This window comes from Leopardus geoffroyi, chromosome D4 (assembly GCF_018350155.1).
Source record: "Leopardus geoffroyi isolate Oge1 chromosome D4, O.geoffroyi_Oge1_pat1.0, whole genome shotgun sequence".
Lineage (NCBI taxonomy): Eukaryota > Metazoa > Chordata > Mammalia > Carnivora > Felidae > Leopardus > Leopardus geoffroyi.
The window spans coordinates 88,054,943-88,070,316 of record NC_059342.1 but is presented as its reverse complement, the minus strand read 5'-3'; the positions used below and the strand labels follow the sequence as shown (position 1 = coordinate 88,070,316).

At 57.2% G+C, this 15,374-nt stretch overlaps 1 protein-coding gene and 1 long non-coding RNA gene across 2 annotated transcripts in view; one reads left to right on the top strand and one right to left on the bottom strand.

The window, feature by feature from the left end:
* The window catches only part of PRRX2 (paired related homeobox 2), a 42,086-nt gene extending 35,514 nt beyond the window's left edge, over positions 1 to 6,572 (bottom strand). Inside the window, exon 1 of the mRNA XM_045469283.1 lies at positions 6,094 to 6,572. Coding sequence (XP_045325239.1) covers positions 6,094 to 6,370 — 277 coding nt within the window. The 5' untranslated portion in view covers positions 6,371 to 6,572. The remainder of the gene's footprint in view (positions 1 to 6,093) is intronic.
* The window catches only part of LOC123593456, a 26,201-nt gene continuing 16,475 nt past the window's right edge, over positions 5,649 to 15,374 (top strand). Inside the window, exon 1 of the long non-coding RNA XR_006710321.1 lies at positions 5,649 to 5,683. This is a non-coding gene — a long non-coding RNA (uncharacterized LOC123593456). The remainder of the gene's footprint in view (positions 5,684 to 15,374) is intronic.

Genomic DNA, 15,374 nt, shown 5'->3' with positions numbered 1-15,374 from the left:
GTCACGATCTCACGGTTTGTGGGTTCGAGCCCCACGTCGGGCTCTGGGCTGACAGCTCGGAGCCTGGCATCTGCTTCGGATTCTGTGTCTCCCCCCCTCTCTCTCTCTCTCTGCCCCTCTCCCATGCGCACTCTCTCTCAAAAACAGACAAACATTAAAAAAATGTTTCAAAAAAGATTGGGGGTACTAAAAAGAGCCACTTCTGTGGTTGGTGGGGACACAACAGGGGTGAGGCGGGTAGAGCCCCGGCTGGCACGCGGTAAGCACTCAGCGAACGTGCCTCTCAAGGCCGCTGGCCACGGTCACGGCCTCACCGGCACGTCCCCTCTCTCTACTCCCGCAACCGACTTCTCACTCCAGGGCAACCCCGGGCCAGGTCCCGACCCTGATATGCCGTGTGTCGGATGTGTTCGGGGGGCCCGCCGGCTCCCCACTAATCACCCCCCAAGATTCATTTCCATCTGGGGTCAGCCAACTGTCCTCTGGGTCTTAGACACCACGACCGCCCCTCAGGTTTTGCCTCATCCCGTTTGACCCCACGTCCCCGCCTGGGACGAGCCACCGGAAGCCCTCCTTTGTCTTCAGACGTTTAGCAACCCTGAACACGGCACAGGGCCTACCCCCACAGCCCCACTCTGTGCAGCCCTCAAGGCCTAGCCCTTCCCGCCTCTCCATCCCTTTAGTTCCCCAAACAAATCCCACCCCTCCCTTCCCAGCTGGGGGGCCTTGGGCAGGTTGCTTTGCCTCTCTGGGCCCCCTCAAAATAGGGATGGTAAATCACTAGCCCTGCCTGATTCACAGGGCAGGCGTGGGCATCCCAGTGAGCTGCCATCGAGGCCCTTTATTGAGAACCTACTATGTGCTGCCTCCCGCACCCACTCAGGGCGCCCCGCACCTACAGGGACATCAGGTCCGTTCTCCCCCCGTCGTCTTTGGCAATGCCTTCAGGGCCTCAAGTGTGGTGTGCAAACAGGCATTCTCACCACTGCTCCAAAACTACTTTTCCGGAATCTTCCGCGAGGGAACAACGACCGCTCGGGCCCTGTTGAGCTTCTGCCCTTATGGGGTGCTAGCGGGTCCGAGGGTCCTGTGCCACACCCCAAGCTCCAGGCAGATGATTTACTAGAGGACCAAGACGACCCTGGAACCTAGAGGACAATGAACTAAACAGGCAGTGCCCACCCCGCTGACAAAAAGCCAGAGACGCGCCCCTCCCGCCAGCCCGGCCGACCCAGCAGTTCTCAAACTGGATTCCCCTGGGCTCCCAGCTTCTAGGCCTGGCTCTTCAGCGTCTCGCTCACCCTCCTCTCTCCCTACCCGGGGCATAGGCTGGGGGGCTGCCCTCACCGGGCCCCGCCAGGATCCAGACCCCCGAGACTCCACGTTCCTGCGCATTTTCTCAGCCTGGATCAAATCACGATGAAAGGCGGGAGGGGCCCCTCCAACATCTGGGCGCTGCCTCCCCCTCTCAGGTGGGAACTGAGCCCAGAGAAGGGATGTGACATGCCCAAGGTCACACACGGCGGGGGCAGCAAAAGCCAGGGCTCCCACTACAGACGGCTCTGCCCCCGCCCTCCCACCCCCCGGGGCCCCCTTGAAATGGATGCCAGGAAAGGAAGGCCAGAGGGAAGAAGGGTAGGCTCTAGGCCCCCCGGGGGGCTCAGTTGGTTGGGCGATCGAGTCTTGGTTTCGGCTCAGGTCATGATCTCACGGCTTCGTGAGTTCGAGCCCCAGGTCGGGCTCTGCACCAAGAGCACAGAGCCTGCCTGGGATTCTCTCTCCCTCTCTCTCTGCCCCTCCCCTGCTCACTCTCTATCTCTCTCTCAAAATAAATACACAAACGTTAAAAAAAAAAAAAAAGAAAAAGGAAAGGAAAGCAGGGATTTGAAAAGGTATTTGCACACCGTACTCACAGCAGCATTTGTCACAACAGCCAAAAGGTGGAAAACATCCACGCGTCCACCGACAGATGAACGGATGGTCAAAACGTGGCACGTGCGAGCGCACGCACACACACACACACACACACACACACACGCATTCAGGGAAATACTGCTCAGCCGTAAAAAGAAAGGAGATTCTGACCCACGCCTACGACATGGACGAACCCAGAAGACATCATGCTAAGTGTCATAAAAGGGCGAACGTCGTAAGCTCTCACTTACGTGAGGTCCCTAGAGTTGTCAGATTCAGAGAGACAGAGAGGAGAGTGGGGGGTGGGGAGTCAGTGTTTCAAGGGGGCAGAATCTCAGTCTGGGACGCTGAGAAAGTTCTGGGGACGGGCAGCAGTTGACGGCTGAACAACGGCGTGAATGCGCTGAGCGCCCCTGAATGGCTAAAGGGCTGAATCTTGGATACATTTCGCCACAATGAAAGTTTTAAGAATTGAAGGCAGGTCGGCCACTCTCTAGAACTCAGGGGTCCCTTCAGGTCCGCTACTCCGGGGAAGGGGCAGGCCCCCACCCTAAACCAGGTTCACCCTTGGCCTCCTGGCCCCCCATTAGCAGATGTGGCTGAGGGAGCCCAGAACCCCCCACCCGGGGCTCCAGCCCGCCCTCCGGCCCAGCCTGTGCCCTCAGCCTCCAAGCACCCGGCTGTTCTGAATCTCCGGGCAGTGGGCCCGCGTGGTCCTGAGGTCTCCAAACCAGGTACCAGCCAGATGGCTTTGGGGGGGGGGGGGGGGGGGAAGGGCTCCCGGGCTGGGGGCCTCACCCGGCTGGCTCCAGGGGCCGTGTTTATTTTCACAGTGTGTCCGCATCCCTGTTTCCGCCCTGCCCACAGGAGGGAATGCTTTAAAGAAAATCTCAGTTATTAATGTGGTTTCTTTTGTTGTAAGTCACTGCAAAGACAGCAAACGAGGGTTTATTTTCCTAACGTGCTTGGCATAGCTCAGCGCCCGGCGCAGACCTCAGCGTTTGATTTGGGAGGGACACGAGACCCCGCTTTGCTCTGAGTCACCAGCAAAGCCACAGCCTTCCCGGCCAGTTCCGGGGACGCCTGCTCTGGGAAAATCACTGGCTCGGCTCGGCTACATCTACTGGTGGCTTTGTGAAAACAAAAGAGAAGAAAAAAAAATTTTTTTTTTAAATTTTGAGCCTGCTCTCCTGGCAGACTGAAAATGTATCAATTTTCTAACTCATGAGTTTCTCCATTAGCCCTTAATTTTTAATGGGGGGGGGGGGAACATCTCTCTTTGGTGTCAGTTGTTTTCTTTGGACCCAGAAACAGCTCCAGAAGCCACAGGAAAACCCACTTCTGAGCATGGGCAAATCTTCGGCAAGGCGCCAGGGGTCCAGGCGGGCCCAGGACTGGGGGACGAAATCACAGCCCAGGGCCCCGTGCCTGCTGGCCTGGGGTCTAGAGTCCCGACACCCTGAGGTCTGGTTGCCTATTTAGGAAAGGGGTCCCGTGATGCAGGCTGGATTCACCGAGATCCCGGGGGGGAAGGTTCCTTCTCCCCCACTTTGGAGACTTCGAGACTCGGGAATCCACAGTGAGTGGCAGTGGGAGGGGGCACCTGCCTGAGGAGGGAAGGAAACGGAAAAAGAACAGAGCAGCCGGCCTCTGCCCTCTCTCTGCAGGCCCAGACGCAGAGAGCAAGCCGAGGGAGTCTCACGGGCCAGGGGGACAGCCATACAGTGTCCCCTCCCCCCCTGCGTCCCGCCTGCCTCTCCGGGGGGAACTCTGCCGGCAGCGGGCACCCCTGGAATGCGCCCAGTTGGCCTTGGGGAGACGCTTGACTCTATATAAAACATTTGGATTTCATGGACTAGTGATTTGCTTTCAATCTAAGGAATGAGTATAGGGTTACCTCCTTTTAATTTTGCCAAGTAAGGACATTAAAATCAAACAATCTCCAATTATTATCCCCAGTTCATGAAAGAAAGGGCGTTTTAACACCAAACGTGAGGGGGAAAGATGTGATCCCCAACACAGAGAAGCCTTGAAACTGAAACGTGTAGCTTCCCGAAGAACCCTCCACGGTGGCCATGCACGTTTCAGTTTCACAGCTGAGTGGGAGATGCTCGCTTCTGGGGGCCAGACCGCTGCCGCCGCTCTTGCCCCACCCCACCTGACCCCACACCCAGTGCGTTCCCTGTCCCCAGGGCCTTGGTGCCCCCAGGGTGCGGAAGCCCCATCTAGGAAAGGAAAGCCTCCCCACCACCACCGCGGGCTCTCACTGAGGGTGGCCGGGCTAGGGTGGGCAGGGGGGTGCTGGGGAGGCCCCCTACCCACTGAGCTCCCTGGGGGCTGCCAGTGGCCCTGTCCAGGCACTTGTGTCCGCAGCTGACACAAGCAGTTCTGGGACACCCCCAGAAAAACCCTGCGTTTGGGAAACCTATGCTGTGTCCCAAGAGCAGCGATGCCTTCCACCGTCTCTCCCCACGGCTGGGCTGGAAACAGGCACCCAGCCCCTGGCCAGGACTCGAGGGCAGGAAGCCCGTGCCTCCTTCCTTCTTCTCGCGGCCACTTCTGCGCCCCTCTCTTCTCTCCTGTCCTTCCTTTTGGCCCTTCCTTCTTGGCTTCACCTTCAATTTGCTCCTCCTTCTCTCCCCACCCCCAGCGGGGGTCCCCCATTCGTTTCGGGTAAAATCAGAGACCTCTCCTCTCCTCTTAGGGGAAGCCAGCTCAGAGCCAGCCGCTCCTCCCAGGAGCCCTGGGGTCCTGGAACGAACTCAGGCTGGCAGAGCCCCTCTCCTCTTGCACCAGAAGGAACCCACTTTGCCCCCAGCCCAAACCAGACACCTCGCTTCCGCTTTCCGTCAGGGAAACCCCAGCTCCTGCGGGTGGGTCGGCCTGCTTCGTGCTCATCCTGGAGGGTGCGGAGAGATGCCGGAAGGCTGTGGCTGGCGGGCCAGTGGATGCCCCCGGGAGGGAGCCAGCCACGGCCGGACGCGGCTGGCACCAGCTGGGTGCTCTGTGAGGTGCGGCTGGGAGTCAGGCATGCCTCACGTACACACGTGCTCCTGGACAAGGTCTCAGGAGAGGCTGGAGTCACCTCGGTGCCCCCTGCACCTCCTCTCATCTGAAAAGCAGGGAGGGCACGTAGCCAGCCAGGGGGAAGGGGGGGGGGAGGCTCCCCTGAGACCTGGAGGCTGGTGCAGGAAGTGGGGGTCCCCAGGAGGGGGTGGGAAGGGCTCTTAAAGGGGCCCAGAGCTTCCAGCAGGCCAGCTGGCTCCCCGGAGCTAGGGGACCTGGTTGTGGTCTCAGCCACCCTAGCTACTCTACAGGTTGTAGGTGAGCCGTGGGGACTCCTGTCCTTCCTCGGCTCCCACGAGAAACGTCCAGGGCCAGGCACCTTCGCTGTATCTCCATCTCTCCCTCCCCACCCCCCCACCCCCCCCCACCCCCGTCTCACCCAGGGCTCAGGCCCCAGTGATCCACTACGACTTTCTGAAAAAAGCCACTTGGGTGGGTTGTTTGTTTTTAAAGCCCTTTCCTGATGACCTTTAACCTCGGCAGAGGAGAGAGGCCTCGCTGGCTCCTTAGGGTTGGGCCAGTCCATCTAGGAAGCCGCCGGTGGGGTAAACTGGGGGTGGGGTTGGGGGGGCGGCAGGCATCCCCACCCCCGCCAAGGAGCCCATCTTAAGACCTAGCCGCAGCTGGGGTGGGACAGGAGGAAGCGGGGCGGCCTCTGAAACCCAGGCGTGTGACCCGGCTGCCCTGCCCCTCGGAAGCCTCGGTTTCCCCGGCTGTGACTTGGCAGTGATCGCACCCACTTCCCGGGCGACCTGGCGGGGCGGCCGCGAGCGCTGCCCACCCCCCACAGGGCCGGGCACCAAGGCGGCACACGTCCCCGCCGTTCCCACGACCTGCGGCGGCGGCCATGGCCGAGGGCGGCCGAGCCCCTCCCCGGGTCCAGAGCCCCCGCCCCAGCCCGCCCGATCGCAGACCGACGGCCCCCACCCGGCAGCCGCACCCCCGGCGGGTCCCGCGCCGCGTCCGCGCCCCGACTCCCTCCCGTCCCGGACCCCGCGGAGCGCGCGCCCCCGCGGACCCCGCGCTTCCGTTCCCACGCCCCCCCCCGCCCCCACCCCGGGCCCCGGCCGCCCCCCCTCCCCCCGGGCTCCCCACCCCCCCGCCCGCACTCACCGTCCTGCGGCGCCGCCTCGCTGCCGCTGCTGCCCCCGGACGGCTCCCGCGCCGCGCCCTCCCGCGCCTCGGCCCGGGCCGCGGGGCGCGCCGCCAGCCGCCCGGCCGCCGCCACCTCCTCCAGGTCCAGGAGGTGGCTCACCGTGAAGTTCTTGCGCGCCTGGGCGCAGTCGCCGGGCCCCAGCGCGGGCGGCGGCGGCGGCGGCGGCGGCCCCGGGCCCAGCGGCGGCTTGTCCAGGGCGAAGGCGGCGGCGGCGGCGGCGGCCGCGCTGTCCATGCCCGCCAGGGCCCCGGGGTCGCGGGCGCGGGTGGCAGGCGCGGGTCGGAGCGAGCGCGCCCCGCGGCCGCCCCGCGCTCGGCCCCGCTCCCCGCCGCCTGCTCGCCCCCCGGCCGCCGCGGCCCGCCCGGCGCTGACGTCGGGGAAGCAAACTTTCTCCCTCCCCTCCGCCGCCTCGCGCTCTCCAAGTTGCTAAAACGCGAGCTCCTCCGGCCGCACGCCCCTTCTTGAAGCAGACCTCGCCCCTGCCTCGCCTCCTCCTCCTCCTCCTCGCGCCGCGCCTCGCCCGCCCCCACCCTGCGGCTGCGGGGAGGGAGGGGGTCCTGCGCGGAGTCCGGCGGGGGGGGGGGGAGGGAGGGGAGGGGGGAAAGGGTGTCCTCCCCGCGCCCTCCCCACCCACAATGTAAGGAGTGGGAAAGTTCAGTGTTCGTGGCGGTGGGGGGGGGGGTGTAAATCTCCCCCCCCCCCACCCTGCCTCCATTCACAAAGTCCTCCTCGGGTGGAGGGGGGCGACTCTGAGACAGCTGAGGGGGAAGGGCCAACTCCCAACTCCACCCTCATCACCCCCCCACACACCCCCCCCCCACACTGTGCACCCCAACGCGGTTCCTAATCTTCTGGGAAGAACCCGGGGTCCGTCCTGTTCACTCCACCTGGGGGGAGACCCAGAAAGCAGCACCTTCTCGAGCTTCTGGGGTGTGGGCGCGGGTGGCCCCCAATACACACGCCTGGTAGCCCACCTCCAGGATGCTCCAGGCCCTCCCCGGGGGAAAATCAAGCCGATGGGAAATAGTTTCCCTCCAGAATTCCTACCTGACGCCCAGAGGACAGCCAGGCTGACAGGTGGGTGACAGGGTAAGAGAGCCGCAGGCTGGGGTCTCTGCTCTTGGTTGGTTTTTCAAGGAAAGCCCCCCAGATACCGCAGGTGTCTCCCCGGGGACAGCCGCTTGGAGACCTGGCCCTCTGTCCTCCCTGCCATCCCTGCACGGTGGTAATGTCAGACCAACGAAAATAATAAGCCCGTGGAGGGGGAGGGAGGGGGGGAGGCCTTCCGTGCCCTTCCTGGGCCTCTGCACGGATAAAACCCAGCCTGTGAGCACCCCCCCCCCCCGAGAATCTGCAGAACCGGCCACCTGGGTTCTGCAGGAGTCACCCCCCCCCCAGAGAGAAGGGAGCGACCCCTAAGGTAGGGCGAAGTGTCCCCCAGGTGGTGGTCACCACAGCAATCCACGGAGGTGCACACGTGGGCAGATCGAGGGTTTGGAGAAAATGGGGTTTCTCTTCTTTGGAAAGAACCGGCTGAATGAAATACCAGTCTCCGGGGCGCTCCTGGGGGGGGGGGGTTCAGCAGGTGAAATCTAGGGCCGGTGGTGGTGTCAATGTCGGCCTGTGGACCTGGGAAGGGCCCAAGAGAGTATGTCGATCCCATTCCCCGGCATGACAGGTGGGGAAACCGAGGCAGCAAGGGCAGAAGCTCCCTCCGGGGCTGGGAGGACCATGGAAATTGTTCCGTCCGAGCCCTTCCTTTGAAGAGGGGGGCGTGAGGAGTACGGTGGTCGGGTCTCAGTCCCAGTGGCTTCGTCCCTGAGCTCGTCCTTCCATCCTGCACATTCAGAGACGTGATGTGCTGTATCTGTGTATGACGGATGGTGCTCCGGCCCCAGCCTCCTGGCTTCAAATCGAGACCTTACACTTCCTCGCTGTGGGCCTTGGCCGTCTATTTAGACTGCTCCTCTTGGTTATCTCCTCTGTAAAATGGGCTGTTAGGGGGGGCTAAATAAGTTGATACGTACATCGTGGGGCACCTGCTATCCAGTGAGCACCCAGAGAGCGTCAACAAATTTGTTTTTTTTTTAAGCATTTATTCCTAGAGGCGGTGCAAGGCAGTGATGGCGAACTCAGACTCTGGAGCTGGAGGGACGTGGGCCTGCATCTCTTCCCTGCCGCTTGCTAGCTGTGTGGAAGGTCACTCAGTAGTTCTCTCTGAGTCGAATCCGTCACCTGTACGTAGGGATAAGAAAAGAGACCAACCCGATACCTGAATTCTTGTGAATCGGACCCTGTTGCAACCAAGGTCGTGGCTCGTTTTGAAATATTTATTTATTTAGAAAGCGTGAACACGAGCAGGGGGAGGGGCAGAGAGAGAGGGAGACAGAATCCCAAGCAGGCTTCGGGCACAGAGGCGGATGCAGGGCTCAGACTCAGGAACCACAAGATCATGACCTGAGCTGAAACCAAGAGTCAGTCGCTCACCTATTGAACCATCTAGGCGTCCCTGTGTTTTGTTTGTTTGTTTGTTTTTGTTTTTAATTTTACTTGATGTCATTGCTATTGAGTGGTTACGACCCTTGTCAGTCCTGGGGCCGGGGGCATAGGCCACTATTCCAAAGCTGAGCCCTTGAGCAGGAACTCTGGGCCTGATGTAGCGGGGGAAATTCCAGTTAACCTGGAGAAGGCAAAACTCATTACCCCCCAGGGACACGGCTAGGAAAGAAACCATTTCCATGGTGATTTAGATCAAGGCCGGGATGTCAACCCAGAGGGGGCAATGAAGGGGAATTAGGATCACAGTTTAGAACCTCAGTTCAACAAGGGTTTACTGAACCAGGCCCTGGTCCAGGCAGCAGGGATGGGGAGGAACAGGGCGGCACAGAGAGGTTCCCTGCTCTCCAGAGAAGGTTCCGCAGAGAAGGAGCTGATCCTTAATTAGTGACTCTGCTGGAGGTTGGATCCTAGGTGAGACCATGAGCTAAAGTGCCTGTTTGTCCCAGTCTCAAAAGCTCACATGCTTTAAAAAAAAAAAAAAAAAAAAAAAAGTTAAATTCTTATCGCAGAAATAAGATGATGTGGAGATTTTAGAAAACATCAATAAAATTAAGAAAATAAAAGTCCCTGGGGCCTCTGGGTGGCTCAGTTGGTTAAGAGTCTGGCTCTTGGTTTTGGCTCAGGTCATGATCTCCTGGATCGTGAGTTTGGGGAGTTTGAGCCCCACGTCGGGGTCTACGATGACAGCACGGGCCCTGCTTGGGATTCTGTTTCTCTCTCTCTCTCTCTCTCTCTCTCTCTCAAAATAAATAAATAAACTTAAGAAAACAAACAAGAGAAAATAAAAATTACATATGACCCACTCCCAGATGTCTCTGACACACAGTAGGTATTCAATACATGTTTTTAAAAAGTTGGTTTAATGAATTACACCGTAAGTTAACCAACTTGGATTTAAGTCAAAAATAAAAACAATAAAAATAAATAAAAGTTGGTTTAATGAAAGAAATTGAAGATAATCACTATATTTATTCAATATTGAAGATCTAGAAAAGCAATAAGACAAGGAAAAGGAATGAGCTAAAAATAATCTGAGTGTATCTTTCCAGCTTATATCTGTATTCTAGATAGATGGAGAAAGATCATCATTCATATTTTAAAAGTCAAGCTGCATTGTAACAACTTTTTATAACTTGCTTACTGTGTCTTGTCTACCACTGTTTTTTTAAATGTTGATTTATTGGGGCGCCTGGGTGGCTCAGTCGGTTAAGCGTCCGACTTCGGCTCAGGTCACAATCTCGCGGTCCGTGAGTTCGAGCCCCGCGTCGGGCTCTGGGCTGACGGCTCAGAGCCTGGAGCCTGTTTCGGATTCTGTGTCTCCCTCTCTCTGCCCCTTCCCCATTCATGCTCTGTCTCTCTCTGTCTCAAAAATAAATAAACATTAAAAAAAATAATAATAAAATAAATGTTGATTTATTTATCTTGAGAGAGAGAGCACGCGAGCACTGATGGGGGAGGAGCAGAGGGAGAGACAGAGAATCCCAAGGAGGATCCACGCCACCAGGCAGAGCCTGATGTGGGGCTAGATCTCATGAACTGTGAGATTATGACCAGAGCCAAAATCAAGAGTCGGACGTTGAACCGACCTGAGCCACCCAGGGGCCCCAATCCACCATTATTTAAAAAAAATTTTTTAGATGTTTATTTTTGAGAGAGAGAGAGAGAGAGAGAGGGAGACAGATCATGAGTAGGGGAGGGGCAGAGAGAGAGGGAAACACAGAATCCGAAGCAGGCTCCAGGCTCCGAGCTGTCAGCACGGAGTCTAACGTCGGGCTTGAACCCACAAACCGCAAGATCATGACCTCAGCCCAAGTTGGATGCTTAACCAACTGAGCCACCCAGGCGCCCCTCCACCACTATTTTTAATGAAACCCTAGTGGTACATCATTCCCTGCTGCTATACATCCTTACTTAGGTTCTTGCTAATAAATATCCGGATGTGGCAGAGAAATAGTAGCCTCCCGAAGATGTCCCCAGCATAATCCCTGGAATTTGTGGATTTGCTAAAGCGGAATTAAGGTAGCAGATGGAATTAAGGTTGCCTGTCTACCCAAAGGAGATCCTTGCAGATGACAGTGTAATCACATGGGCCCTTCCAAAGGGAAGAGGGAGGTGGGACAGCCTCTGTCAGAGTGATACAATTTGAGAAAAACTCAACTGGCCAGTACTGCCTTTGAAGAAGGAGGAAGGCACCCACAAACTCAGGAAGGTGGGAAGCCCCTAGAAGCTGGAAGAGGCAAGGAAAACCGGTTCTTCCTTAAGACATCCCCCCACGGGGGAGACATGCAGCACCGCCCCCCAGCCGGGCCTTGATTTTAGCCCCGGACTCTCCGATCTCCAGAACGGAAAGGTAGTACGTTTGTTATCATCTTCAAGGACTAGGTTTGTGATCCTTTGTCACAGCCCAAGTAGGAAACTCCCGCGCTGGGTCCGAGATTCTGCGAGAGACTGAAGACTTTCGATCATATTGCCCTAGAGCCTCCTCCGGAAAGGTCGTCTCAGTGTCTGGTCCTGGGTCTCTGCATCCCGGTTAGCACGAGCTATTTTATTGGTTTGTTTCCGGCAATGTCTTTGTGGCTTTAACACAAATGAAACATGCACATGGGCTGTCTATTCATTTTCGTCCCCACCCAGCCCGGTGTGGGGACTGGTGACCGTCGGCCCGTTGGCGGCCTTTTCTACAACCGCCTTGCAGTTCTCGGAGGAACCGTTGTGACCAGTCCCATACGGTAAGATCTTTTTTTTTTTTTTTTTTTTTTTTTTCCCAACGTTTATTTATTTTTGGGACAGAGAGAGACAGAGCATGAACAGGGGAGGGGCAGAGAGAGAGAGGGAGACACAGAATCGGAAACAGGCTCCAGGCTCCGAGCCATCAGCCCAGAGCCCGACGCGGGGCTTGAACTCACGGACCGCGAGATCGTGACCTGGCTGAAGTCGGACGCTTAACCGACTGCGCCACCCAGGCGCCCCCGGTAAGATCTTTTTTGCACACCGGCATCACTGTGGCTTCCGGCTCCTCGATGTTGTGGCCCAGAAGCTTCTGGAAGCCACTGGGTGGCCCACCCTTTATTTTCTTGTTGCTCTTAGAACCACCGTGGGGCATCGAGAACTGGCCCCAGAATCTCCTCCGCGTCCTGTGGTCAGTGCCAGTCACACTTAATTTTGACCTGTCAGTCGGACTGGCACCAAATGAACTTCTTGGTGTGTGTGTGTGTGTGTGTGTGTGTGTGTGTGTGTTTGATGATCTTGGACTTCACCGGGGGCCTGAGGGCAGCATGATGCCAAGGAGTGAGTACCTTAGGCAGTGCTGAGGCAGAGCAGTACTGAGAAATTATTTTAAATTTGGAAAGGCGTCTCCTGTTTCAACCTGCCTACGTTGAATGGCTGCGGAAGGTAAATATTTTTGGTATCTAATGACCTCTCGCGTTTCTTATCTGTAAGAGGTCTGTCTATAGTCACTACCCATTTTTCTCCCGCCATGGTTCTATTTCTTCTGGAGTCGAATCGGTGTCATTCCTCAGTCATAACAACTACAAGACACTCGACTGTCCGTCGTTCAAGGGCAAGGCCCGTTTCACAGATGGGTAAACTGAGACCGAGGATGGCACGGAATCCCGCGGCTCTTCTGGTTCATCTAATCGGCCCCTGTGGCCGTGTACCCAGGAGCCTCTTCCGAAGGAGCCAGTTCAGCAGGGACATCAGAGGCACACGGGCTGAACTGCCCTCACTCTTGTGCGTCTGGGGAATCGTAAACACCGCAGGCTGATGTGACTCAGACGTGACCAGGCATGACCGTGACAGATCACAGGGTTCTGTAAATATTGTGTCAGGCCGCGATCACAGCGGGGCTCCCTGCTCATCCCCGACCCCCGTCCACCCTGTGGGAAGTGGAGTCGGGCCCAACGGGGCAGGACATCTGGTTCTCTCCCTCAGCTCACTGCCCGGACTTTTCCCAGCCTCAGTTTCCCCCCTGAGGATCTCCCGGCCGGGATATCCTGCTGAAGTGACTGGTCCTCAGCTCTTGGCAAGGGTTGAACTATTATGCCCCTTTGAAAAATATTTCCGCTTTACCTGCAAATCCAAAGATTGAGATGGGCTCCGTAATGGCAGCGGCTCACATTAAGCCACATGGTCTTACCTCGTCCTCCCAACTACCAGGAAGCATAAGCTTTGTGTTCCAGTAAGTTTGTCAGGCTGTTGACCATCATGCCAAGTGGCTCCGTGGGAATTTAGGACTCAGAAGCTCTGTGTTTCTCTTGAAGGGTTATGGTCTCCTTAAAAAAATAAAATAAATAACACAAAACACAAACAAAAAAACTCCGGATATAACTAGACATGGCCGACGTTGCATTTCCCTTTCTGCCTTGGCTAACCAGGAACTCCAAAGCTAATGTTAAGACATAATCGTTGGTTCTTGGGGCTCCTGGGTGGCTCAGCTGGTGAAGCATCTGACTTCGGCTCAGGTCGCGATCTCATGGCTCGTGAGTTCGAGCCCCACATCGGGGCCTGCGCTGACAGCTTGGAGTCTGGAGGCTGTTTCAGATTCCCTATCTCCCTCTCCCTCTGCCCCTCCCCACTCATGCTCTCTCTCTCTCTCTCAAAAATAAACATTAAAAAAAAAAAGACATAATCATAGTAATGTTATCTGTACAGATGGCAAGTTGCTGTATTAGCTTCTCTTTTCTTCTCTTTCCATGTCGCCTTTTTTTTCTTTTTTTTTTTTTTAAGATGAGCCAAATGCAGTAGTGAGAAGGGGGCGAAGAATAGAATGAGGAGCCCGATCCATAGCGGACTAAAATTGTGTTAACTCACCACCTTTGGACCAGCCTCCACGCAGCCTTTTGGTTTTCCTGTTTTGGTTTCAGAGTTTTGGGGTTCAGAGTTTTTGGTTCAAAAACCAAAAAGCCTTTTGGTTTTCCTGTTTTGGTTTCAGAGTGTTGGGGGCGCAGTAGCCTTGTGTTTGACACTTTCCAGCAGCGGGACTGGGTCACTTAACCTCTCTGGATTTCAGTTGTCCTCGCCTGTCAACCGGAGGGAATGACAGGGCGTATCTCCCGGGGCTCTTGCGAGAAGCAGATGAAGCCGGCCGTGTAAACCGAAGGCCTGGTATGGGCCTGGCATGGGGAAAATATTTGATAAACGTCTCCTGCGGGTATGAAGAAAAGGCTTTGATAAGAGCCAAGAGAGCAGAGGGAATGGCCTAAATGGGGAGACTGGACTGGACTCGAGGCTGGCCCCACTGTGGACGTGCTGTGACTTCGGGTCACGTGCCCCCCTGTCCGAGCCTCCACTTCCCGTCCTGTCGACAGATGGCCCGCTCTCTCCCGCTCACCGTTGCGTCCCCGGAACGTGGCATTGGGGAAAAAAAGGAGAAGCTGATGCGGGCCCTGCCCCAGCACACAGTACAACTCCACACGTGGTTGTCCTGAGAGTGGACAGCTGATTGGGTGGCCGGGGGTCAGAACCCCCACTGCCCAGGAAACGCCCGGCCGGCATGGTGGACCGTGCCTGGGCTGGTGCCGGGGCGGCAATAAGGCAGGTCTGGGGTCCCGAGGAGCCGGCAGGGCCAGGACAAGCCTGCATCCAGGCCTAGGGCCGAACAAGCTCCTGTTGAGTGCCCACTGTATGCACGGCTCCAGGAGGGCACAGCTCCGGGCCTCACTGCACTCTAGACCCGCAGCAAACCCCTTGCCGCCCGCACACTTCACGGGGAGATGGGGCAATGGGAAACGGTCCAGAACAACTCATTCCATGGGGATTTATTGAGCACCTACTGTATCCCGAGTTACCTCGGGGGAGCACCAGACCCTGGTGGGACTCCTGAGGAGGTATTCTCGTCCGGCTGAGCCGCACAGACTAAACTCGGTCGGGCCGGTCACTCTGTTCCCGTAAACACATCTTCCACGCCGCGGGCTTTGGGCTGCTGGGACCCACATGACTCCCAGGATGACCCCTCTTGTTACAGGCGGAGAAACTGAGGCTCAAAGGGGAAAGGACCCATCCCACACTGGGGATCCACCTCGCATGCAACTCTCCAGCATTCTCTTCTGGCAAACTGCCCCGACGCGCCCCCACCCAGCCTTGCCACGAGTCAGGGGAAGGATGCCCGGGGCCGGGGGGGCACAGGCTGAGGCCCGGAGAGGCCTGAGCCTTCATAAAGGCTTCCGGAACCCTCAGGCCCTGCTCTGGCTCCCTCCCGGGCCCTGCAACATCTTGCTGTGATTACTTTGTGGCGAGTGGGGTGGGGCTTGGGAGGCTCCTCCTTGCACACAGCAATGGGGGGTGGGGAGGGCATGTTCAATAAAAGGGGAGCAGTGGCTGAGGACCAGGCAGGGCTGGAAGGCGGGGGGACGAGGCTTTCAGCTCACCAGCTTAATTGGGGATATAATATTTATTGTTATTTATAACTTGCTCTTGAACCCACGGCAGGAGAGTGTGTTTGCAGCCTGCACAATCCAGGCAGGCGTTAAATAATTAAACCAAGGGCCTAATCGGCAGTGAAACTCCCCAGGGCTCCCACTTCCTTTAGTTCGCTGATTGCTGATATTTTGGGGGTGAAATATGACCATTTTTACCATCAAAGAGATCAGAGTTCCAAAGGAAAGAAATGGGGGGGAAAAAAAGGGAGGGGGGTGGGTTCTCCCAGTTTTCTTTTCCTCTGACTTCGTGGTCTGGTAAA